This window comes from Syngnathoides biaculeatus, chromosome 15 (assembly GCF_019802595.1).
Source record: "Syngnathoides biaculeatus isolate LvHL_M chromosome 15, ASM1980259v1, whole genome shotgun sequence".
NCBI classification, from domain to species: domain Eukaryota; kingdom Metazoa; phylum Chordata; class Actinopteri; order Syngnathiformes; family Syngnathidae; genus Syngnathoides; species Syngnathoides biaculeatus.
In genome coordinates, this window is record NC_084654.1 from 3,008,285 (window position 1) to 3,035,512 (window position 27,228).

At 42.5% G+C, this 27,228-nt stretch overlaps 1 protein-coding gene across 16 annotated transcripts in view; it reads left to right on the plus strand.

Annotated features, from left to right (window-relative positions):
• The window catches only part of adck1 (aarF domain containing kinase 1), a 163,662-nt gene extending 139,821 nt beyond the window's left edge, over window positions 1-23,841 (plus strand). For 12 of the 16 annotated variants that reach the window (XR_009798615.1, XR_009798617.1, XR_009798618.1 and 9 more), the window contains one exon: window positions 626-757. Coding sequence is in view for 3 of the 16 variants with exons in the window: in XM_061844907.1 (XP_061700891.1) it covers window positions 626-705; window positions 7,659-7,855 (277 nt within the window). In the remaining 13 variants the exon portion in view is untranslated. Of the gene's footprint in view, window positions 1-625; window positions 2,503-7,658; window positions 10,374-23,244 lie in introns of those variants that run through there. The other 4 variants (XM_061844907.1, XM_061844909.1, XM_061844906.1 and 1 more) reach the window with 4 other exon arrangements.
• Window positions 23,842-27,228: the final 3,387 nt, after the last annotated feature.

The window sequence follows — 27,228 nt, forward strand, 5'->3', positions numbered from 1 at the left end:
GGTATGTAGCAAGGTGTAAATGTTGCAAGGCTATCTATCACTGTCCTAATTGTGCTCAAAGAAGAAGATTTTCACCCCTACGAAAATATAATTGTGGTTGCATGAAGTTCCTGTTGCCACTTGCTGATTTGCCAGAAAAGGCAGCAAATCAGCATCACACTATTAAATTAACCATGCTACTAAATTTGCTGTTAGGTCGTGGTAATTAATCTGTCTTAACACTGCAGCTCAATTTGTTTTATCCCTCTGACATGATCTTGTTTGTGTGTAGTCCAGGAGTCAATTGAATAGTACAGCTCTTAACTTCGCCTCACTGCTTAGTTAGGGGTGTAGAAATTTGGTCTCAGCGTGGTATTTTGTAAATTTACTGGCTTTCAGCAAAATTAAGTCTGACTTGCTAACAGACACATTTTCTAAAATTGGCAGTGCAGAAAAGATTTACAGCATTGCCTTGCTAATCACGGGTTAGAGAGACTGAGCACAAGTCCCTAAGTAATTGATGGCCCTCCAAACAAGATTTATAATTCCCTATAGATACCCCAACAAGGCATAAAAGCATTACTTTGTATAATATGTATGCATTACCATTTCTAAACTTTGGGCTGTTTTCTGTTTTGATTGACAGACACAAAAGGAGTAAAAGTCAATCCAGCAGGAGACGTCTACAAATCACACTGACGGAGTTTTTCAACCTCTGGAGACTTAGTATGTATGAGTTGTTTCTATGGTTGAAAGGCTCTCTGTTCAGACTAGACTTTCTACTCTGGGAGCATTCCTACACTGAGACATGAAGAAACCTAATTCCAATTAAGTTGGGATATTGTTGAATATAAATAAAATGATTTGTGCCATGTTCAACCTATATTTAAATGAATACACTACAAAAACAATCTATTAAAATTTCAAACTGATACACTTTATATTTATAGGAAATAATCCTTAACTTGGAATTTTATGGCTGCAACATATTCCAAAAAATCTTGGACAGGTGGCAATAAGACTGATAAAGTTGAGGAATGCTAATCAAACACCTGTTTGGAACATCCCACAAGTGAACAGGCTAATTGGGAAGAGGTGGGTGCCATGACTGGGTACAAAAGGAGAGGATTTGGGGAAATCACTGCATGTAAGCGCCAAGGAGTCACAGGAGTGCTTGTGCCTATCATAGCCTTTATTGGTCACACATTGATGCATATGGACACACACACTCACTCTGTTGTCACAATACCCGTAATAACCGTAACAAACTCATGCAAAGTGGCGCACAAATACTGTAATAAATGCTCGCAAAGAGTGCTTGCAACTACCATAAAGAACTCAAGCAAAGCGCGCGCGTGCACACACATTAAAGGAACAGAACTTCAATATGCTTTCCTGGCTTCATGAAAGCCGCAAGAAAAAGAGCAAAGAGCCGCGGGTTCGCCACCCCTGTTCTCATGTATTCAATTAGATACAGGCTGAACATGATTTGCAAATTCTGTTCTGATTTTTTTTTTTGTGAAACACAGTCCCAACTTGGAATTGGGTATGTACAAATCTATCAAAAACGTGAGCCCTATACCCCTATCTGCTCATAATTGCAGTGTACTGCAAAAGAGCACATATAATTCAGATTTGTATCTTCTTGCAGTTGAATGTAATTTGTTGAGTCTCGTGATATTTGTCTTATTTGTGAATCGTATGAAAATACAAAGCCCTAACGTATTACACGAACCAGCTTATAACAATAAAATGTTGTAATTTGAATGTTTTTAAAAACATATTATCACTGTCAGGTGGAAAAACTTTCGATGTCCATATTTTTTTTTCACAATTCCTTTTTTTTTGGTCCTTTCTTAAGTGGTTTGGTTATTTTTACACAATTCTGACCAATTACAAGTGGGTGTCACAGCCTCCCTTTTACTTTTCATTCGTATCTTTTTCATATTTTTGACTTCTCACCAATTAGCTACTGTTAAACAGTGATAGATAATAATACTCGAATACAGTGCTTCTGAGTACAAGGTGACGTATAGAGTATGTGAATAAAACCGACCATTGGACCACTGATGCGGTGGTTCTCAAAACACATTTCAGGATGCTACTGTTTACTATTTGCTGTAAACTCACAGCAGTAATATGTATTACAAAAGTTTTTTCATCAACAAATGATTTACTGAATCACTCCTTCCATTCATCACATTCTAGTGTAATGATCATTAAGTGTTTACAATAGAATGGTCTCCATAAGCAGTTTTTTTTGGGGGTAAGTTTATTTTGTCAGAGGTGTATCTTCCTTTGCTGCCATTGTAGACGATATACTTATGCTAATGCTATAATGTCCTGGGGGGGGTGTCCCTATATATTTTTTAAAACACCATTTCTTTCAGAGGCAGTAATAGATGTCTGCTCAAAAGTTTACCTCCTATAAAAACACATTGTATGTTTGCCAGGAAGTGAAATGCTCACAACTGTTATGGTGTACATTTTTTGTCATAGTGTAATAAACTCTCGGAAATACTACATGCTGTTTTTTGGTATTTTATTTCATTCTTAATAGAAGAGAGGTTAGATAGAGCTGTTCGCAGGGTGGACTAAACAAGGTCGAACAATTTCTCTGTCTTTATTGACTGAACACATTTAATCAACACTATAAATTAATGAATGTTAAAACATTCATTTCAACATTTTGGTCAGTCGAAAATGCTGTAGTTTGAACAAACTGGAAGTCGACTGGGGACATGAAGCTAATGGAATGCAGTTGACTGCATAATGATGAATGGTGATGCAAACTAATTGGACACCTTCAATTACTGCTGACATATTTAATTACTTACATTAATGCAGCCCTATAGGGGCACAAGCCAGTGCAATCTGGTCCCAAGCCCGGATAAATGCAAAGGGTTGCATCAGGAAGGGCATCCGGCATAAAAATTGTGCCAAACAAACATGAGTATTCTTCCAAAGAATCCCAGACCAGATCGGTCATGGCCCGGGTTAACAACGCCTGCCCCCGGCACCACTAACCTGGAGGGCGTCGGTGGAAATTCAGCTACTGTGGGTTGAGGACAAAGAAGAGGAGGAAACCGGATTCGTCGTCAGAAGAAGAGGAATGCACAGAGCCTACAACTGAGTGTAGGGACTTTGAATGTTGGGACTCTGACAGGAAAAGTTCAGGAGTTGGTTGACATGCTGATTAGGAAACAGGTTGATATATTGTGCATCCAAGAGAGCAGGTGAAAAGGTAGTAAGGATAGAAGTTTAGGAGCAGGGTTTAAATTATTGTACCACGGAGTAGATGGAAAGAGAAATGGAGTCGGAATTATTTTAAAGGAAGAGCTGGCTTGGAAGGTCTTGGAGGTGAAAAGAGTATCAGATCGAGTGATGAGACTAAAATTTGAAATTGAGGGTGTTATGTATAATGTAGTTAGCGGCAATGCTGCACAGGTAGGATGTGACCCCGAGCTGAAAGAGAAATTCTGGAAAGAACTAGATGAAGTAGTTCTGAGGATCACAGACAAATAGACATTTGTAATTGGTGCAGGTTGTAATGGACATGTTGGTGAAGGAAACAGGGGCGATGAAGTAATGGGTAAGCAAGGCATCCAGGAAAGGAACTTTGAGGGACAGATGGTGGTGGACTTTGCAAAAAGGATTGAAATGGCTGTAGTGAACATGTATTTCCAGAAGAGGCAGGAACATAGAGTGACCTACAAGAGCATAGGTAGAAGCACGCAGGTGGATTATATTTTGAGCAAACGATGGAATCTGAAGGAGGTTACTGACCGTAAGGTAGTGGTAGCGGAGAGTGTAGCTCGACAGCATAGGATGGTGGTGTGTAGGATGACTCTGGTGGTGGGTAGGAAGATTAAGAAGACAAGGTAGAGCAGAGAACCATGCGGTGGAAGCTGAGAAAGGAAGACTGTTTTGCGGCCTTTCGGAAAGAGTGCAGACAGGTTCTCGATGAACAGGAGAAGCTCCCGGAAGACTGGACTACTACAGCCAAGGTGATCAGAGAGACAGGCAAGAGAGTACTTGTTGTGTGTTCTGGTCGGAAAGGGGAGAAGGAGACTTGGTGGTGGAACCCCAAAATACAGAAATACACAAAATACACAAATACTTACAAGGAAAGAAATTAGAAAAGAAGAAGTGAGACACTGAGAGGACTGTGGAGAGGCAAAGGGAGTACATTGAGATGCGACTTAGGGCAAAGGTAGAGGTGGCAAAGCCTAAACTAGAAGCATATGACATGTACAACAGGTTGGACATGAAAGAAGGAGAAAAGGATCTCTACAGGTTGGCCGGACAGAGGGATAGAGATGGGAAGGATGTGCAGCAGGTAAGGGTGATTAAGGATAGAGATGGAAATGTGTTGACTGGTGCCAGTTGTGTGCTAAATAGATGGAAAGAATACTTCGAGAAGTTGATGAATAAAGAAAATGAGAGAGAAGAGTAGAAGAGACAAGTGTGAAGGACCAGGAAGTTGCAGTGATTAGTAAGGAGGAAGTTAGAAAGGCACTACAAAGGATGAAAAATGGAAAGGCAGTTGGTCCTGATGACATACTAGTGGCGGTATGGAAGCAATTTGGAAAGATAGCTGTGGAGTTTTTGACCAACTTATTCAATAGAATACTAGCGGGCAAAAAGATGCCTGAAGAATGGAAGAAAAGTGTACTAGTTCCCATTTTTTAAGAACAAAGGCAATGTTCAAAGCTGTGGAAACGATAGAGGAAAAGTTATAAAGTTGATGAGCCACACAATGAAGTTATGGGAAAGAGTAGTGGAGGCTAGATTCAGGACAGAAGTAAGTATCTGCGAGTAGCAGTGTGAATTCATGCCTAGAAAGAGTAGCACAGATGCATTATTTACCTTGAGGATGCTCGTGGTAATGTACAGAGAAGGTCAGAAGGTGCTACATTGTGTCTTTGTAGACCTAGAGAAAGCCTATGACAGAGTACCAACAGAGGAACTGTGGTACTGCATGCAAAAGTCTGGTGTGGCAGACAAATGTGTTAGAATAGTACAGGACATGTATGATGGCAGCAGAACAATATTGAGGTGTGACAGAAGAATTTAAAGTGGAGATGGGACTGCATCAGAGATAAGCTCTGAGCCCCTTCCTGTTTGCAGTGGTAATAGATAGGCTGACAGCTAAGGTTAGACTGGAATCCCCTTGGACTTTAATTTTCGCAGATGATATTGTGATCTGTAGAGAGCAGGCGGAGGAACATATAGAAAGATGGAGGCACGCACTGGAAAGGAGAGTAATGAAGATGAGCCGAAGTAAAACAGAATATCTGTGCATGAATGTGAGGGGCCGAGGAGGAGGAGTGAAGCTCCAGGGAGAAGAGATAGCGAGGGTGGATGACTTCAAATACTTGGGGTCAACAATACAGAGCAATGGAGAGTGTGGTAAAGAAGTGAAGAAACAGGTCCAAGTGGGGTGGAACAGTTGCCAGAAGGTGTCTTGTGTTCTTTGTGACAGAAGGGTATCCGCTCGGATGAAGGGCAAAGTTTATAAAGCAGTGTTGATCCCGGCCACGATCTACGGATTACAGACGTCATTACACACCATTTCATCCTGCACTTTTCTACTTTGGCTTCAGACCATACCTTTTTACTCTAAAAAGAGAAAATCTCATCCAGTTTCACCACTTTTTCTTCCATTATTCACATACTCCGACATTCATTAAAGAGAGAGCACCATTATTTTACCATTATTTGTACGGATTAGAGACGGTGGCACTAAAGAAACAACAGGAAGCAGAACTTGAAGTAGCAGAAATGAAGATGTTGCGCTTCTCACTTGGTGTGAGCTTCTTGGATAGGATTAGAAATGAGCTCATTAGAGGGACAGCCAAAGTTGGATGTTTTGGAGACTAGATTCGAGAGAGCAGACTTCGATGGTTTGGACATGTTCAGAGGTGAGAGAGTGAGAATATTGGTAGAAGGGTGCTGAGGATGGAGCTGCCAGCCAAAAGAGCGAGAGGAAGACCAAAGAGAAGGTTGATGGGTGTGGTGAGGGAAGACATGAGGGCAGTTGGGGTTAGAGAGGACGATGCAGGAGATAGGCTAAGATGGAAAAAGATGACACGCTGTGGTGACCCCTAAGGGGACAAACCGAAAGGAAAAGAAGAAGATATTTAATTTCTTACATTACTATGAATTAGTTACTAATTCTCATTACTTTTTACTTTAGTCCTTCACATTTAATTGAACTACTATAGCTCCAATTGATGGATAGACAGACATTGCATGCTTGACATAGTCACTGTTTTTGTAAAAAAAAAAAAAAAAAAAAAAAAAAAAAAAAAAACTTTCAGCCAAGCTTTTTAAAAACACATCCAAATCCAAATTTGTAAAGCAAACCTTCTAAATAGTAGACACACAAAAAAGATATATTTTCATTATTTATCCAACAAACATTTGCAATGTGAGTTGGGTGGGAGCCAAAGGCGGGGACCTTGGCGATCTGATCCCTCGCTCCAGAAATTGACTCTAGGGACATGGGATGTCACCTCTCTGGCAGGGAAGTAGGCTGAGAAGTTCCGACTCGATATAGCCGGACTCACCTTTACGTAGCAGTCCTCTTGAGAGGGATTGGACTCTGTTCCACTCTGTAGTTGCTCACATTGAGAGGCGCCGAACAGGTATGGGTATACTTATTGACCCCCGACCCGGCGCCTGTACGTTGGGGTTCACCCTGGTGGATGAGACGGTAGCGTCCCTCCGCCAAGTGAGGGGGACGGTTCCTGATGGTTGTTCGTGCCTATGCACCAAACAAAAGTTCAGAATACCCATCCTTTTGGGAGCCCCGAAAGAGTATTGGAGAGCACTCATCTGGGGACTCCATCATTCTGCTGGGGGAATTCAATGCTCAGTGAAACCTGGAAAGGTGTGATTGGGAAGGATGCCCCCGCCCCCCAATCAGAACCCGAGTGGTGTTCTGTTACTGGACTTCTGTGCTCATCACGGACTGTCCATAACAAACACCATTTTCAGGCATAAGGGTGTCCACGTGTTCACTTGGCACCAGGACACCCTAGGTCGCAGTCCGATGATCAACTTTGTGGTCGTGTCATGGGACTTCCAGCTGCATATCTTGGAGAGGTGGAGTTGCCTAATTATCACCACCTAGTTGGCACAGATGGTGTGGGAATATGTTAGTCTGACATTGCAGGCCCAAACATATTATGAGGGTCAGCTTCGAACAGCTGGCAGATTCCCCTTTCAGAAGGAGTTTCAACTCCCACCTGGAAAGAACTTTGCTCATGTTCCGGGGGAGGTGGGGGACATCAAGCCTGAGTGGATGATGTTCCGCATCGCCTTTGCTGGGGCACTGTGGCCGTAAGGTGGTCTGTGCCTGTCGTGGTAGCAACCCCCGAACAGGAGTGAGGGATGGCGTCAAACTGAAGTAGTCCTATTGGACGTCACGGCTTTCTACAGAGCCACGACATGTTGTAAAGTCCTGAAAAAAGACCGCAAATGAATAACATAAATACAGAAAATTTCAGATTGTAGGTTTATGGAAGCTTTCTACAAACCGTAAATGCTTTGTGCAGGTGCACCAAATTGCCATTGACATTGTTATGCATCCAGATGTGATAAGTGGAAACACATGTACAGTTTAGAGTGTGACAGTGTGTTAAGTGCATGATTAAGACCCATGACTCCTGCAGGTCAGGCCCATCGGAACTGGCAACCACTGACGAAGAGTGCCACCACTTTCAGACCAGCACCACCACCACCACCAGGACACCCCCAACCACACACACACCCGCCAGCACCTACTACTCACCCCTGTATGTGGGAGGTGGGCTTCCCCCAGACCATGCAGGGACAAAATCAGGCCCCACAGCTTGCAGGGACCACCTGACCTCCCACCCCCCTGCATAAAGAGGAGGAGGCGAGCGCAAGAGGGACACCTTTTATAACGAGACGAGTTGTAAGATGGTCCAAGGAACAATAAAGGGGCCCCACCAGCAGGCAGAACGGAGGACACCAGCTGACACTGACCCAGGTGAACATCAGCCAGCACGACCCCAGCACTGACGGCACATGGGCGAGTTACCATCACACAGCCAGTACTCCCAGAGATGTCATCCCAGTGGTCCCTTCCCTTTATTCCTGAGATCGGGATTGGGTGAGGGGAAAAATAAAAAATAAAAAAAATGCTCCACCCCCGTAGAAAGTAGAACTGCTAACATACGGACGAGAAGAAAATCCCCACTCCATGCATGTGTTGTCCCACCATGAAAATAAAAATTCTAATAATAATAACAATAGTCACAAAAATTATAAGAGCTGTATACATAGTATAAATAATCCAACAACAATGACAACCTTCACAACGTAGAATCCAAAATTCAAGTCTAATTTCACCCTTAGGAAAGTATTCTTGGTATTTTCAGAAGGGACCCTATCCATGCAAAGAAATCAAGAGTCTAGATTTAACATGTTAAGAGAAGGAGACCACTTGTCTATGAATAGTCAGCCATCCATCCATTTTCTGAGCCACTTATCCTCACAAGGGAAGCGGGAGTGCTGACCCAATCCCACCTGTCATCAGGCAGGAGGTAGGGTACACTGAACTGGTTGGCAGCCAATTGCAGGGCAAATGGAGACAGTCACACTCACAATTACACCTTGGGGCAATTTATAGTCTCCAATGAATGCATATTTTTGAGATGTGGGAGGAAACCAAAGTGCCCGAAGAAAACCATGCAGGCACAGGGAGAACATGCAAACTCTTACCTTTGCCGAGACAGATTTATTGTAAATGTCACACACCAAATGATGAGAAAGAAAAATCAACTCCTGCAAGGTACCACCAATAATTAAAAAAAATAGATTTATGTGCTCTTTCTCACACAGACAAACTACCAATTCAATCAAGTCTTGTCTTGTATGTCACTACTCTCATCAAATGCAACACTAACATAGATTATTGGAGGTCTGGGTGCAACTGTGAATCAGTAGCCATGTTAATATCCAATTTTCTCTGTTCAACAATCTGGCATGACAGTTGAAGGTCTGATACCATTTGCTTAAGATTTTTGTTTTTAGGACACAAGATGTCAGCGACATCACTGGGTGATTTTTTTTTTTTCATTATTATTATTAAATTCCCCTTCATTCTATGGCTTTTTGGCCCTTGCAATGTTCCAAGCCAGTTAGCAAAATGCAAGCGTGTGTCATTATTTAAAAAAAAAAAAAAAAACATCTCCTTTCTGTCATATTTTTCAATGTGGCTAACTTGTGACTGCAAAGTTCAATCCATTTCGGAAATTCCAGGTCGATGTTAGCGTGAAGACAGCTGAAGTTTGATGTGAAATGTAATAGATGTCTGACAGAAATGCCATAGTGGCTGGCAGTTGGTCTCAACAACACCAACAATAACAAAAGCTCTCTCCCACTCTGGTAAAAAAAACAAACAAAAAAAACATTGTGTTCATCCACATATTTTCTTTTCACTGTGCAATTTTTCATTCCATCTTGAGAGCAAAATTGACACATTTTCTCCAAAGATCACAATCTGACTGGGAAGCTTCAAGCTATTTTCACTAACTGCGCAAGCATATATTTAATGAAGAAAAGACGATTTTATGTATAGTTAACTGAGTAAAATGTACTTGATGGAGTACTTTATATTTTATGAGATATGGATTTGTATTTTTTTATGTCATTCTTAATGTGTTGTTATATATCTGTATCCAGTAGTTATAGTTGACAGATATGGAGAGATCTTCCCATTTGGTGATTGGTAGATGTATTAATTTGGTTCATAAAATTAATTCATAAACCCTTGAAAGAGGTATTTTACTTTGCGTGACAAGCTTTACTATTTGTTTGACAAACTGTGCCTGTTCTCGTGTACTCTGAAGTGCTGGTATTCTTTGTTTTTATAGCTCCTTTTAATTTGTTTTGAGGAAAATTCCTGCCTGTTATTTGGAATTCTTGGAACAGTTCATCATTTGTCCTAAAAACATTATTATTAAATAGTTGTGTTTGTTGGAACATTTGTAAATGTAGTTATCATACATTTGCTGCGCTATAAAGGAAGTGATTTGCTTCAACGAAGAAATGCTTTGCTATAGAGCTTTATTCAGCAATTCAACAGGAAACAGATCAGCGCTCAAAAGAGGAGGTTGCTGACTGCAGAAGACAAGACAGAGCCAGACTGATGGAGGGCACCTGGAGAACTATTTCAAAATGACTTTTGCCATACTTACTAATTCTAAAACGCTTACGAATGTTATTTTTTATGTACTCGTCTGATATATGCTGTCCTTCCCCCTTTTGGGGATGTTGTAATTGTGAACGGAAATAAAATTAAGGGGCCAGGGAGAACTGCTCCAGAGCGTGGTGGAGAATTGTGGGGTGCAGGTCTCTTCCGTTCTCCTTGCATGGAAGCAAAGTGGTAGTGAGTCTCTCTTCATTTTGAACGGTTTTAACTAAATATCACACTGATTGAACCTGACATTTATTTTGGTCCTTCGAGCCGGATCCCAAGACACCTGAACTTTCCAGGAACTGAATTGACATCCAGGTAAAGACCGTGGCCACGGCATTGAAGACCCTTTTCTGGGGATTGGGCCTCAGCTCTGCGTCTGGGAACTGAAAGTTGACGGGTAACCAAGGAGGAGAACAACTTGTCGGTGAGTAATATACTCACACACTCACAAGCAGTGAGAGACTTGCGCGTCTAGGTGACTGCTACATTGAAACTTGTTGGTGAGTAGGGTAATCACACACTCACAAAGGGTGAGTGACTTGTGCGTCTAGGTGACTGCGGCAGAAATGAAACCCTGAGAATACTAGTCACTGGCAGGTAACTTCAATAGAGTAGTCATAAAAACTGTAAAAGGTCAGAGGTGTCCTGTGTGCAAAAAGACCTGGTGGTCTAGTGGTTAGGATTCGACGCTCTCACCACTGCAGCCCGGGTTTCATTCCTGATCAGAGAACCAATGGAATGGAAAAATAAAAAAGGTTGAAGAAATGTATGGAAAAAACACACAGACCATGGACAATGTGTAGACCGAGTGAAACTATACGTCAACATTACAACTTTGACATTTTTTACTCCATTTGAAACATTGTTTGGGAGACCATATACATAACCAATATTTTCCACACAATGGGAACTAGATAATGATGCTAATTTAGCTAATTACATGCAAAAGACACTAGAAAAGAGAAATGAACTAAAGTTACCAGAGGAAAATTCTGCTTTTATTCAATAAGATGAACTGGTTGTTCCAGGAGACTGTGTTTTGATGCGAAGTCATCCATCCATCCACAACAAAAATTGCAAAGAGGAAAACGTGGATACATATCATACATTACAAAAAGCTCTTCTCGGTCGAGATAGTCATAAAGGCAGCCAAACTGAAAATGAAAAAACAATTGTCATTTTTAGGACTTACAAATTACTGTCGGAGTTGGATTCCTGCCGTCACACTGCCTCGTGATCAATGCAATGAGCACCCCTGGTGTAACTGAATTTCCTTTAACATGGCTCATTATGTTGATGACTTTCAACGTAAATGCGCTCACAGTACGTGAGGCAGCTTTGAACATGCGGTTACGGCCTAACTTCCGTACATGGTCACTACGGTTAACATGCATTTCCTGTTTCAGAGTGAATACTGGTTGTTTTGGAGCAGCGTTGTTTAGTTAACAACGTTTACGAAATAAACACATAAATTAATGTCAAGACTACACAAAATAAGCGATTTCTTTCAATATCTATTTTTTGTACTTGTAACAAATTTTACGCGCGTGATTTTCCGTGCTCAACCGTGCAGATTTGCGAGCATTTAGGCGCGCGAACGTGGTCATGCTCGTCAAATGTGAGTGACTGCAGTATGACTGTCAAGAACTGGTAGAACAAATTATAAATTGCAAGACAGATTTAAAAGATCAACCCTTGCAAAACAGGAGCTATCCTTTATGTGAATGGCTTGTAAAAAATGAATGAGCTCGGCAAAACACAAAGGGGTTATGCAGTGACACGAGAGGCTGTGTTAAAGGCAGAGCCACTTCCTTCTCATTATTCTGTACAGGCTACTGGTCCTGTCGGATTGACAGAGGCGTGCAGAATTATGGCAGGAAGAGCTGTTACAATTTATACTGACAGTTAGTAGGCCTTTTCTACGTGCTATATATTTGAGCAATATTGGAAGAATAGAGGAATGATAATGTCCACAGGGAAACCTGTCACACATGCTGAACTTGTAAACAACTACCAACAACTACAGCTACCAAAGAAAATTGCAATATGCAAATGTGTGGCACATAGGGACAAGATTGTTAAAGGTAATGCATTTTCAGACAAAACAGCTAAGAAAAAAAATGACATTCAACTTAATATGCACAGCAAAGTCCAATTTATGAACAAAAAATGTGACAAAATAAGGATGCAACATTGCAAAACTCAGACAGATAATCGAAAAAGAAAAATCCAGAAATCACAATGTATGATTTTTTTTTTAATGAATTGTGTGATTCAGTTGCAAATAAGTATTTGAGCACCAGAGAAAACCAATGTATATTTGGTTCTGTAGCCTTTGTTTGCAATTACAGAGGTCAAACATTTCATGTAGTTGTTCACCAGGTTTGCACACACTGCAGGAGGGATTTTGGCCCACTTCTCCACAGATCTTCTCTAGATGAAACAGGTTTCTGGGCTGTCGCTGAAAAACACGGAGTTTCAGCTCCCTCCAAAGGTTTTCTATTGGGTTTAGGTCTGGAGACTGGCTTGACCATGCCAGAACCTTGATATGCTTCATGTTGAAACAGCCAGCCATGACACATCTTCAATGCTCTGACTGGGGGAAAGAGGTTGTTCCTCAAAAACTCACAATACATGGCCGCGGTCATCCTCTCCTTAATACAGTGCAGTCGTCCTGTCCCATGTGCAGAAAACCACCCCCAAAGCATGATGCTACCACCCCCATGTTTCAGAGTAGGGATGGTGTTCTTGGGATGGAACTCATCATTCGTCTTCCTCCAAACACAGTTCGTAGAATTATGACCAAAAAGTTCCAGCGCGCTTCCTTTCTTTATCTTGTTTCTTTTTGTCAACATTAGCCATCATTTGTCGCTAAATTTCAATGTATATTTCATCTTTAGTCAGATTATATTCAGCAAATTCATGATCACATTAACCATCCATGATTATTTTAATGTAGTGGTCAGTCTTCTTCAACTGAACCCAACCGAATTCCAATTGCGCAACAAATTAGAAAGCCTATACTATTCGTTTTTTCCGTACGCTACCTTGCAACGTTCAGGCTCAAACTGACGGCAAACCCTCTTTTTTTAAGGGATCCTATCCCCCATCGGTGTAATACGTAAACCTCACAGTCTATTTGTACGTCTACAATATATGTCAGCTACGGCAGTATATACAACCTCTTTTTATCTCTTATTCTCACTTCTTTATCTCTATTGTCACTACTTTATCATCACACATTCAACAACTCATATGAGGCATAAACAATTTCATACCAGGGACTTCTCAAATGTTAGCAGTTCAATATGCAGAATTTGACAGTAACAGGCTTCTGCTTACCCTTGGTTTTATGTGGGTCGTAACCTGGAGAAGTCAGAGGTACAGGCGACCACCCTTGACTTGTTCATAAAACACTCCTGTGTTTCTCATATTCTCCAAAAAAATCTCATCTGTTGACGGCCAACGCCCTTCTACCTCCCTCGACTTACGGTACAGTCGGGGTCACCAAGAAATTGGAGGGATTTGTGAGTTTGGACCCTACGCTTGTTCACTGATCGAGGAAGAGATGACCAATGATTAGACGAGTAAATGGATTTATTACAAAGGAATGTGCAATACAGATGTCCGGGTCTTATCTAGGTATCTGCCGCGCGTGTGTGTCTTCTGGCAGGATAGCCCAAAGAAGAAGACAAAGGCTGCCCGGTAACACAAGGTTTTTATATGTATGGGTCCATAGTAAAAGTCTGTTCTTCAGCCGGAATAGTAACTTTCCGCTCCTTATCTGGTGTTGTTCGTCTCCATGGCAACGCCTGGGTGAGGAGGATGCCACCAGCTGGTTTCTGCGTACAAATATCAAGCACAGCCACCGCGCTCCACAGCACATCCTTGTCTGATTAGCAAATGGACAACACCTATCTGTTGATTAAATGTATAAGGTCATATTTAAGCAAATGATGAAAATCCAAAAAAAGGAAAATAGTCTTCAATACATATATTATACATTTGTAAAACTATTTATTATAGTCATAAGGTTTTATAATTAAAGATTTAACTAAACTTTTTGTCTCAAATATGCAAAGTACAAAAACTGTTTACATATTTTAAACATTCTGGTACCTACATAAATATATATCACCCGTTACTTTGTGGTTTTTCACTTTTTGCAGGTGGTTCTGGTACCAACCGTGAAAAATGAGGGATTACTGTATTCTTACTGATAATTTCAGAAGTGTTGCTGTCTTGCCCTGACTAACTCTTGGTTGAAATTACTATGATTTTGTAGATACAGGTCATAGTCACTGTTCCCTCTAATTCTTTAAGTGTCTGAGCAAACTAAGCCCATGAGCGCTCCCTTTGACCACTGTGAGCAACATCAGACATATGCACTGTGATCAGAGCAGTGTCATCCATTGAAGCTACATGGCTCATTCAAAGATTCAGATTCCAGCATTTACATTTTCAAGAACAATTTTTTGTTTTTGCAAACTTAAAATGAATGTCAACAAAGAAAAAATACATTGCTAACCAAACCAAACCAAGCCAAGTATGAACTTTAAATTTGAAATGTCGCTTCCAAATTTTTCTTTTTTTTTTAACCCACAATGATATCCCTGTATTTCTTTGTGTTAAACTGAATTGTTGCTTGCAGAATATCTTTCACAATGTATGTTGAAAGCTAAATGATGCTCCCAAACAGTTTTGGGGTTAATGTTATGTTGCCTCCTATATTTAAAATACAGAATTAGCTATTTATGCACTGTATTTTCTGTGCTTTCATCCTCGATCAGGCTGTGCCAAGGTGGAATTTTAACATTACACACCATTTCTTCCTGCACTTTCTACTTTGGCTTCAGACCATACCTTTTTACTCAAAAAAGAGAAAATCTCATCCAGTTTCACCACTTTTTCTTCCATTATTCACATACTCCGACATTCATTAAAAAGAGAGCACCATTATTTTACCATTATTTGTACGGATTAGAGACGGTGGCACTAAAGAAACAACAGGAAGCAGAACTTGAAGTAGCAGAAATGAAGATGTTGCGCTTCTCACTTGGTGTGAGCTTCTTGGATAGGATTAGAAATGAGCTCATTAGAGGGACAGCCAAAGTTGGATGTTTTGGAGACTAGATTCGAGAGAGCAGACTTCGATGGTTTGGACATGTTCAGAGGTGAGAGAGTGAGAATATTGGTGGAAGGGTGCTGAGGATGGAGCTGCCAGGCAAAAGAGCAAGAGGAATACCAAAGAGAAGGTTTATGGATGTGGTGAGGGAAGACATGAGGGCAGTTGGGTTTAGAGAGGAAGAGGCAGGAGATAGGCTAAAATGGAAAAATGACACGCTGTGGCGACCCCTAACGGGACAAGCCAAATGGAAAAGAAGAATCATTGAGAGTAAACATAAGCAGCATATCTAACTCTCTGCCCAGACTGTGTTGCTAATTAAAGCACTGTTGGCTGGACGGTGTTGTAATTATGAGTGTACCACTTTAAGAGCCGGAGGAGGGTGGTGTCAGGTAAACAAGGAAGTAGAAGTAGGCTGAGCAGCAGACCGTTTTTTTTTTAAATTACTTTTACTATTATTATTGAGAGTAAACATAAGCAGCATGTCGAGCTGTTTACTCTGCGTTGCCCAGACTGGTGGTGGGCTGTGTTTCTAACTATGAGTGTAAGAGCGGAGGTGGGCGGGGTCAGACAAACTAGGAAGTAGAGTGTGTGCCCCAGTGTGGCTGAGCAGTAGCTCGTTGTGAGAGGCAGTGTGTTGCCGTGTAAAAAACTAAAAAGACGTCATGCTGTAGTTCAATGAGCTAGATCTGTTTTCGTCTGCGCTGAGTGTGCGACAAGTGCGCAAACGCGCAGTTGCGCAGCTTCGACGGAACATTGGTCAGAATCAGTTTGGAGTTATTTTTTTCTCCAATTGCGTTCTGCTTTACTCCACTTTGATTTCGAGCTCTTAACCATCAGTGTGCTCCTCAACAGAGTTCTAGGTCACCTCAGGATGGTCTTAGTTTTAAAATGAGTGACAACATTCATGAGATTTGTAATTTTTCAAGTGAAATTGACCAAAAGTTCATCAACTGCATTAGGATTCAGTTTGTGGCACAGTTAGTCTCCATAAACTCAGTACTCTCATTTATGTACGTTTTCTGAATAGAAATAGCAGTTGTCTGAACTTTTGGAAGAATCTGGCATTAAAAAATACACAAAAATGGTCAGAAATAGCCATATCCTTAATGTCAATTGATAGAATTTCAACATCCTTAGAGATGACCAGATCTAAGATGTGACCTTGAGTGTGACTTGGACTCTTTTTAATATTTTGAGAGCTCAAATGTGTGTAGTATGACAGAAAGTTCTTTGAATGGTTTTACCATGTCATTGTTAGCATGATTGCTAAAGTCCCCCATTATGACAAAATTGTTGTAGTAACTACTACCGTGAGGACATGTAGAAAATTTAACAAGTCTTAGTTTATTTTAATACCCAAAATGGTGCCATATCGTTCGCGTTGAATCTGCTCAACCCATCTTAGCGCGCTAAAATCATTACCTACATAGGGTATACAACAAGGACCAAACATCAAACTTGGACTCAACCTTCAACTACTAGAGTGATGGCCATTGTGGTTTGAATCCCTCCCATCCACATATCCTTTAAATCGCCATATTCTTTATATTTTCACACAGGTAGTATGTGATTTGTGTACCATATGTGCAGACTGTGTTTATGTGATTGCTTTCATTTGACCTTGACTGTTACCTTAATCTTAACTGGACTATCTGCAACCCGTTGGGCAGCACACAATTTGTGCAAGATATCAGCCGGCATCCAGCGTAAAACTGTGCCAAACATATATGGGGGTTCATCACACGAATTCCATAATGGTTAGGTCGTGGCCCGGGGTTCCTACGCCCGCCCCCGGAACTGTTATTTTGCAAGGCGTAGATAGAATTTCAAATAATGTAGGTCAAAGACAAAAAAGATGAGGGAAGCGGCTTAGTCGGGAGAAGAAGAGGAGGAATGCACAAACCCTACAGCTGTGTGTTAGGACTTTGAATGTTGGGACTATGACAGGAAAAGCTCAGGAGTTAGTTGAAACGATGATTAGTAGAAAGGTTGATATATTGCGCATCCAAGACAGCAAGTGGAAAGGTAGTAAGGGTAGAAGTTTTCAGTGCAGGGTTTAAATTATTTTATCATGGAGTAGATGAGAAGAGAAATGGAGTAGGAGTTATTTTAAAAGAAGAGCTGGCCACGAATATCTTGGAGGTGAAAAGACTATCAGATCATGTGATGAAGATTAAATTTGAAATTGAGGCTATTATGTATAATGTGATTAGCGGCTATGCCACACAGGTAGGATGTGAACTGGAGCTGAAAGAGAAATTCTGGAAACAATGAGACAAAGTAGTCCTGAGCATCCCAGACAGAGAGAGTTGTGATTGGTGCAAATTTCAATGGACATTTTGGGCAAAGGAAACAGGGGCGATGAAGAAGTGATGAGTAAGTATGGCATTCAGCAAAGGAACTTTGAGGGCCAGATAGTGGTGGATTTAGCAAAAAGGATGGAATTGGCAGTGGCGAACACTTATTTCCAGAAGAGGGAGAGACAGGAACATAGTGACTTACAAGAGGGGAGGTAGAAGCGCGCAGGTGGATTATATTTTGTGCAGACGGTGTAATCTGAAGGAGGTTACCTACTGTGAAGTAGTGGTGGGGGAGAGTGTAGCTTGACAGCATAGGATGGTGGTATGTAGGAGGACTTTGGTAGTTGGTAGGAAGATTAAGAAGACAAAGGTAGAGCAGAAAGTCAGGTATTGGAAGTTGAGAAAGGAGATGAAAAGAATGTTGTGTGGCCTTTCAGAAAGAGGTGAGACAGGCTCTAGATGGACAGGAGAAGCTCCCAGAAGACTGGAATACGACTGCCAAGATATTCACAGAGGCAGGCAGGAGAGTACTTAGGGTGTTTTCTGGTAGGATAGGGGAGAAGGAGACTTGGCGGTGGAACCCTATAATAGAAGAAGTCATCCAAGGAAAGAGATGAGCGAAGAAAAGCGGGACACGGAGAGGACTGAGGAGAGGTGAAAGGAATATGATGCATCGTAGGGCAAAGGTAGAGGTGGCGAAGGCTAAACAAGAGGCATATGACGACATGTACAGCAAGTTAGATACAAAAGAAGGAGAAAAGGATTTCTACAGGTTGGCCAGACAGAGGGATAGAGATGGGAAGGATGTGCAGCAAGTAAAGTGATTAAGGAAGGCAATGGAAATATGTTGACTGGTGCCAGTAGTGTGCTAAGTAGATGGAAAGAGTACTTTGAAAAGCTAAAGAATGAAGAAAATGAGAGGGAAGATAAAGTAGAAGAGGCAAGCGTGATTGACCGGGTAGTGGCATTGATCAGTAAGCGAGAAGTTAGAAAGGCACTGAACAGAATGAAAAATTGAAATACAGTTGGTCCTGATGACATACAGTGAAGAAAATAAATATTTGAACACCCTGCTATACTACAAGTTCTCCCACTTGGAAATCATGGAGGGGTCTGAAACTTTCATTGTAGGTGCATGTCCACTGTGAGAGAGATAATCCAAAAAGAAAAAGTGAATGAGAGGGGCGGAGGAGGAAGAGTGAAGCTCCAGAGAGAAGAGATAGTGAGGGTGGATGACTTCAAATACTTGGGGTCAACTATACAGAGTAATGATGAGTGTGGTAACGAAGTGAAGAAACGGTAACAAGCGGGACGGAACAGTTAGCGGAATGTGTCTGGTGTTTTATGTGACAGAAGATTCTCCGCTAGGATGAAGGGCAAAATTTATAAAACAGTGGTGAGGCTGGCCATGATGTACGGATTGGAGACGGTCGTTCTGAAGAAACAGCAGGAAGCAGAACTAGAGGTAGCAGAAATGAAGATGTTGAGGTTCTCACTCCAAGTGAGCAGGTTCAATAGGATTAGAAATGAGCTTTGTAGAGGGAAAGCCAAAGTTGGATGTTTTGGAGACAGGTTTAGAGAGCAGACTTCAATGGTTTGGACATGTTCAGAGACGAGAGAGTCAGTATATTGGTAGAAGGGTGCTAAGGATGGAGCTGCCAGGCAAAGGAGCGAGAGGAAGACCAAAGGAAAGGTTGATGGATGTTGTGAGGGAGGACATGAGGACAGTGGGTGTTAGAGAAGAGGATGCACGAGATCGGGTTAGATGGAAAAAGATGACATGTTGTGGTGAACCCCTTCCATAAATGTTCGATTGAATCTTTGAGGTGTATAAATTATTAAAACAATAACCTTTGGGTCATCTTTAACTAAAAAACATGGATCGTCAAAAGAGAAAAAATAACCCAGTATAAATTCTTTACACTGGAATGATGAAAAATAAGCAATACCATTGCCTTTTTTTTCTCCATTTGACATGTGTTCATAAAATAAAACATTGCTGGTCTTGTCTCATTTAAAATACATTTAACAGGTATTCTCTGTTCACCAGATTTCATTTAATGACAAAAAAAATACAGCTCATAGGTTGTAATGTCATTAATCATCATTGATTTATTACTGAGTGACTTGATATTAAAAAGAGCTAGTCTCACAGAGATAACTGGAGGCAATGGTTAGATAGTCACATTTTATCCTCACCAAGTTTATAAGTTTGGAGTCTAACTTTTTTTGGGCGCCATATCTCTTTGATGGAATTTGTATCCCTTGTAATTACAGGGATGAAAAATGGCTGATTCCATAGGGGTCAGAGTTATTCTGGAAAAGACCCATCAGATATCAGTGAGATTTACAGATAAGCTTCTTCATGGGTGGAGGAGGGGCCTTTCACATCTTAATGGATGGTGTTTTCAAGCGAGGAGAGATGTGAGGAACATCTTGATGTGTTGTGGCTGGACTCTCACATTGACAATTGTCTTCATCCTATCTGTCGGACCTACCGTTTCATTCAGGCTAGTAGAGTGAATTTTGCATTGGGTTTGGCTCCAGTGGGGCAGGAAGAGGTGTAATACATTGAAATTGCTGGCTCATCTTAGTTGTCATTTGTTCCTCTGAGTTTTTGGATTACCCAGAGGAGTCTGTCTGCACCTTGTGTCACCTTATCGTTTGTTCCTCCGATTGTTTGGGAACGACTGAATGCTTTTGTCCCTCATTTGTGTAAGTATTCCGGAAAAAAATGTTGTTAATGTAAAAAATGTTGGCAGCTAATAACCAAACCCCTTGTCTATTGAGACAGAAACCGACTGCCTTGTAAAGATTTCTCCACTCAACCCAAAGAACTCTGACACAGCTGGAAAGCAGTTATGAGGACCCGGGTTAAATCCCAGCCCTTCCTGTGTGGAGTTTGCATGTTTTCCCTGTGCCTGCGTGGGTTACCTCCAGGCACTCCGGTTTCCTCTCAAAAACATGCAACGTTCATTGGACTCTAAAAATTGCCTCTAGGTGTGATTGTGAGTGTGGTCGTTTATCTCTGTGCTCTGCGATTGGGTGGCAACCGGTTCAGGGTGTACCCTGCCTCCTGCCCGCTGACAGCTGGGGTAGGCTCCAGCAATCCTGCAGCCCTTGTGAGGATAAGCCGCTAGGAAACTGGATGGATAGATAGTTCACTAAAATATTTTTCCAAAATCATTGATAAATTAAGTTATTATTAAAAATATATATGGAATATATTTTAAATTAAGTATGATGTATGTGGCAGCATGGTGGACCAGCTTGTTAGAGCATCAGCCTCACAGGCGGCTGGGGGTTGAGCACCAGGGAGGCATTGTCAAGAGGCGGTGGATGGGGGTTGAGCACCACCAAGGCGTGGGTAAGTGGGGCCTGGGGGTCGAATGCTGCTGAGGCGTGGGTGAGAGGCAGCTGGGGGTGGAGCACCACTGAGGGGTGATTGAGAGGCGGCAGCTGCTGCTGATGGTTGAGCACTGCTGAGGTGTGGGTGAGAGGTGATTGGGGGTTGAGCGCTGCCGAGGCATGGGTGAGAGGCAGCTGTGGGTTGAGTGCCGCCGAAGTGTGGGTCTCACACCGCTGAGGCATGGTTGAGAAGCGGCGGGGGCTGCTGCTGCTGCTGATTGAACACTGCCGAAGCATGGTCAAGAGGTGGTGGCTGGGTGTTGAGCGCCACCAAGGTGTAGGCGAGAGGCAGCTGGGGGTCGAGTGACCTTGAGGCGTGGGTGAGAGGTGGCAAGGGGTAGAGCGCTGCAGAGGCATGGTCAAGAGGTGGCTGGGCGTCTAGCACCGCTGAGGCATGGTTGAGAGGTGGAGGCTGCTGCTGCTGGTTGAGTACTGCAGAAGCATGGTCGAGAGGTAGTGGTTGGGGGTTGAGTGCCTCTAAGGCATGGACGAAAGGCAGCGGGTGCTCCTGCTGTTCATGCACTGTCAAGGCTTTGTCAAGAAGTGGTGGAGCACTGGCGAGGAGTGGCCAAGAGGCGGCTGGGGGTCGAGCAGCACCCAGGTGTGGGCGAGAGGCGACTCGGGGTCGAGGTCCGCTGCGGTGTAGGCGAGAGTCTGCTTGGGGTCAAGTTCCGTTGAGACGTGGGTGAGAGGTGGCTGGGGTTCAGGCTCCCCCGAGATGTGGGCGAGAGGTAGCTGGGGGTCAGGCTCCGCCAAGAAGTGAGCAAGACGTGGCTGGTGGTCAGGCTACACCGAGACTTGAGCGAGAGGCGGCTGGTGGTCAGGGTCCGCTGAGACATGAGCAAGTGCCGGACAGCATGGTCCAGGTGCCGCAGGAACATGAGTACATGGCAGATGTTGCGGGTCAGCTGGTGATGAGGGATGAGTAAGTGGTGGAGGGCCTTGGCCCGTTGCTGCCGCAACAAGAGCATGTGGTGGGTGTTGTTGGTCTTGTACCCATGAGACTGGAGCATCTTCTGGACAGTATAGGCCTAGCGCCGCCAGAACAAGAACACATGATGCACTTTGCAGATCCAGCACCAATGAGACATGTGCACGTAGTGGACAGCACGCACCGAATGCTGCCGGAACAAGAGAACGTGGTTAATGCTGCAGGCCGGGCACCACCACTGAAACAGAGAGGGAATGGCTGCTGGTCGGAAACCGCCGAAACAGAAGCAAGAGATTTCGCACCTCTGCCAGAGAGTGTGGCTTTGGCTGCGGATTTGGCGTCGCTGAAGCACCAGCAGGAGACGGCTATGGGTGGTATACCGGCACCAGAGCGCACGAGCAAAGGTTGGTCACTGCCAACCTTGCACCATGGAAACAGTGAGAGAGGTGAAAGCCACAGCCTTGGCATCCCCCGAACAAAAATAAGCGCTGGCGGGCAGTCGATTGATCCCCTCTCCTGAGCCCCGTCCACAAGAATCGCAACCAGCGAGGCCAAATGATTCATCGTGGAACTCCACCGCTGTGGTTGACCTTTGAAACGGAGGCAGAAGGCAGCAAATTCTTCATCCCGCTACACTTGAAGGTCAGCGTTTATTGGGTCTGAGTCTGCCGGGTCCATGTATGGCCCTTTCGTTCTGTCACGAGCAAGCGGCAAGGGGTTGGACTCGTATGCAGGACCCCAAGGCAGTGACATGATGTTGAGGGTCGACAAAAAACAAGACTTATCTTAGTTATTGTGCCACAGGAATGCTGGCTGTGACAACGAGGCAAAAACGCAACAAGAGGCTTGAATACTCACGCAGACTAATGCACTCTCATGTAATGAACTGGCAACTGACAATACAACACACAAGGCTCCTGCTACCCACAAAGAAACAATCTTTTTTTTTTTTTTTTTTTTTTTTTTTTGGGCCAAATACATCCAAGGATGTCAAACGCCTGACTGTTTTAATTTTTATCAGAATATCTTGCAAGATTTTGTTCTTGGCAGACTAGATGCGAGATCGGAGGAGCAACAGCAATTATTTTTGCGAGACGGTACAACGATAACTGTTTAATGCTTGATTTATTTATTTATTTTTATATCTTTGTGTGTGGGATCTGTAACAGCTAAACAATCTCTGAATATTTGAGAAATCCTTGCCGTGTGTACCTTGTCTTGTGATCTCCTTTAACTGATATTTTATGTGCGGTCGTCTTTGCAGGCTGTCACACCTGCCCCATATGAGCAGCGACTTGGTGGTGGTCACCAGCCAGCAGAAGGAGCTGGGTGGCAGGAAAAGGAGTGTGGAGAAGCTGCTGTTTCCCATTGCCAAAACAAAGGTAACCAGCATCTGTGTGACATTTTCTTTGGCCACTGAAATGATTAGAAATACTCTTAGTTCGTGCCAGCATTCTCCCCTCTCCCACACACACACATAAAAATAAAATGCTTGTAACATAGACTTAAATGTGAAAAAATAGCACTGTATAATCTTGCACTTCATAAAATCATACAGTCATGCATGACATAACTGAATCGAATGTGAATAATTTCACCATTTTTGTCATTGCTGCCCCTTCTCGTGTGGTCGCAACCGGGGGGCAATGTTGTAAAAGGCACGTTGGTGCCTTTTAATTGAATTTGTTCCGTGACCAGGGTCATATCGGAAATCTTCTTTCATATTGAAAAGAATAGAAGTGTTATTAATGTGTGTCATGAGTCATCTATGCATTCCCGAGTGCAAAGTTTTTCTATTGAATCATTTGAATTTCTTAACCTTACCTACGTCATTAGTGAATATCTCCGCCTACCCCCCACTCCCGAGCCAGCGTTGTCAATGTAACAAACGTGTTCTCTCACAAATGGGTATTCTACACGGAGGCAACAAATCAGAGGAAAGGGGTGTGCAAATATGGACAAACTGGATACAAAACTCGGTGAAACAGAAGTAGCTGTCAGAAAGGGTTTTTCTGGACACTCATATGGTAAAATCAAGATCTTTTTCATTTAATGAAAATGAGACTTTTGTACTTAATCCAAGTTAGAGAGTTACTTGATGGAGGCCTAAATAGCCAAAACATGGGACCTTATAAAATAGGACACAACCACTAACGACTCATTTTGTGACTCACTTATCCAGTGTTATGTTAATTTTAGAGATTTTTGTTTTTTTCTTTTTACATTTTTTTTTTGTTTACATTTCACCAAAGTCTTATAATTCTATGAGTTAAAAAAAAAAAGACTTGTTTGGATAAAACCACTGTCTTGTTTAAGGAGTAATGTTAATGTATTGTTTGTGCCAAACCAACTTTATTGGGGGGAGAGAGGAATGAACCTTGCTTAAAAAGAAAAAAATTTGTGAATTATTTAAGGCAGTAATTTAAGAATGTTTATTTTACATTGTGTGTTAGTTACTCTGTCAGTTATTTTTTGTGTGTTCCATGAAAATAAAAGTGGTTGGATCTCTGATTTTGGATGTTTGTTTCATTTTTACTTCAGTCATTTACAGGTGATATTTAAAAAAAGGTGTTTAGCTTCTTCTGTTTTCTAATGATTGCTCAAACAGTGGACCTTTTTTTACCAAGCTGCTTGGCAATTTCTCTGTAGCCCTTTCCAGCTGTGTGGAGTTGTACAATTTTGTCTCTAGTGTCTTTTGACAGCTCATTGGTCTTGGCTATGTTACAAGTTTGAGTGTTACTGATTGTATGGGGTGGACAGGTGTCTTTATGCAGCTAATAACCTCACACAGGTGCATCTGATTCAGGGTAATACATGGAGTGGAGGTGGACTTTTAAAGGCGTACTAACAGGATCAGAATTCTAGCTGACAAACAAGTGTTCAAATACTTATTTGCAGTTGTATCACACAAATAAATCGTTAAAAAATAAGACATTGAGATTTCTGGATTTTTCTTTTTAGATTATCTCTCTCACAGTGGACATACACCTACGACGAAAATGTCAGACCCCTCCATGATTTCTAAGTAGGAGAACTTGCAATATCGCAGGTTGTTCAAATACTTATTTTCTTCTTTGTAAGTGCAGTGTTGCGTCAGGAAAGGTATCCGGCGTAAAACTCATTCAAACAAATATAAGCGTTCATCTAAAGAATCCCACACCGGATCAGTCATAGCTCGGGTAAACAGGATCTGACACGCCATAGTTAATCTGCTGGGTGTCGGAAATTCAGCTACTTTGGGTCAAAGACAAAGAAGAAGAGGAATGCAAAAACCCTACAGCTGTGTGTCGGGACTTTGAATGTTGTGACTATGACGGGAAAAGCCCAGGTGTTGGTTGACATGATGATTAGGAGAAAGGTTGATATATTGTGCATAGAAGTTTAGAAGCAGAGTTTAAATTATTTTACCATGGAGAAGATAGGAAGAGAAATGGAGTAGGGGGTATTTTAAAGGAAGAGTTGGCTAAGAATCTGTTAAAGGTGAAACGAGTATCAGATCGAGCGATGAGGCTGAAACTCGACATTGATGGTGTTATGTATAATATGAATAGCGGCTATGCCCACAGGTAGGATGTGACCTGGAGTTGAAAGAGAAATTCTGGCAGGAACTAGATTAAATAGTTCTGAGCATCCCAGACAGAGAGAGAGTTGTGATTGGTGGATATTTCAATGGATATGTTAGCAAAGGTAACATGGGCAATGAAGAAGTGATGGGTAAGTACAGCATCCAGCAAAGGAACTTTGAGGGACAGATGGTGGTGGACTTGGCAAAAAGGATGGAAGGATGTAGCTCAACAACACAGGATGGTGGTGTGTAGGATGACATTGGTGGTATGAAGGAAAATTAAGAAGACAAAGGTAGAGCATAGAACCATGTGGTGGAAGCTGAGAAAGGAAGAATTATTGTGAGGCCTTTTGGAAAGAGGTGAGACAGGCTCTCAATGGACAGGAGGAGCTCTCATAAGACTGGACTACTACAGCCGACATGAGATAATGGCTCCAAGCAGGTTGGAACAGCTGGCGGAAGGTGTCTGATGTGTTATGTGCCAGAGGAGTCTCTGCTAGGATAAAGGGCAAAATTTATAAAACAGTGGTGAGGCCAGCCATGATGTACAGATTAGAGACGGTGGCACTGAAGACACAACAGGAAGCAGAGCTGCAGGTGGCAGAAATGGAGATGTTGAGGTTCTCTGTCAGAGTGAGCAGGTTGGATTGGATTAAAAATGAGCTCATTTGTGTGGCAGTCAAAGTAGGATGTTTCGGAGACAAGGTTTGAGAGAGAAGACTTCGATGGTTTAGATATGTCCAGAGGCGAGAGATTGAGTATATTGGCAGAAGGGTGCTGAGGATTGAGCTCCCAGGCAAAAGAGCGAGAGAAAGACCAAAGAAAAGGTTGTGAGGGAAGATATGAAGGCAGTTGGTGTTAGAGAGGATGATGGTGGAGATAAGCTTACATGGAAAAAGGTGACACGTTGAGGCAACCCCTAACGGGACAAGCTGAAAGAAAAAAAGAAGAAAAAGAGAGAAGTATATTCCACCACCTTTCAATTTCCATTTCACCTCTCTACCTGATGCCAACCAATGCGTCAGCCTCCGGAATGCTCTCCGTTACTGTTTGTGTTTTGTGTTTCAAGGGCGTCTTGGGACTCAAGTACACAATAGAGGACTTGCTCACCATTAGAGAGCCTTCTTCTGACTTTTTTTCCTGAAGTTTTTTGATAACTCTCGCCAATTCACTGAAGCTTTTTCCAGAGTTGCTCGTCTGCGCGCTCTTTAAAGCCTCGCGCCAAAAAGGGTCGCGATCTGGGATACAAGTCTGCCTTTGAAAGCGGGGACATCGTCTAATTTTTCCGATGATCCAGCTTGCAAACCTACATTCCCTAGCCAATAAAACGGATGAACTAAAGCTTCTGATTAAAACCTGCAAACACTTTGGACGTTCTGCGGCTCTGTGCTTCACAGAGACTTGGCTTTGTGGACGTGAACCATGTGCCCAACCCTGCTATCACGATCCCAGCTTCAACCTCCATCGTGCTGATCGTGTCACCGAGCTAACAAGCTTAATTGACACTCTTCTCAGAAGGCCAGCATTACAGTTAAGATCCCTTTTTGTTAGTCACTTGAAAGAGTCGAGAATTTTGTGAAATACTGGATTTGTTTATTCTTTTGTCTTTAATGCAGCCCTATGGGGGCACAAACCAGTGCAATCTGTAGGCCGGTCCCAAGCCCGGATAAATGCAGAGGGTTG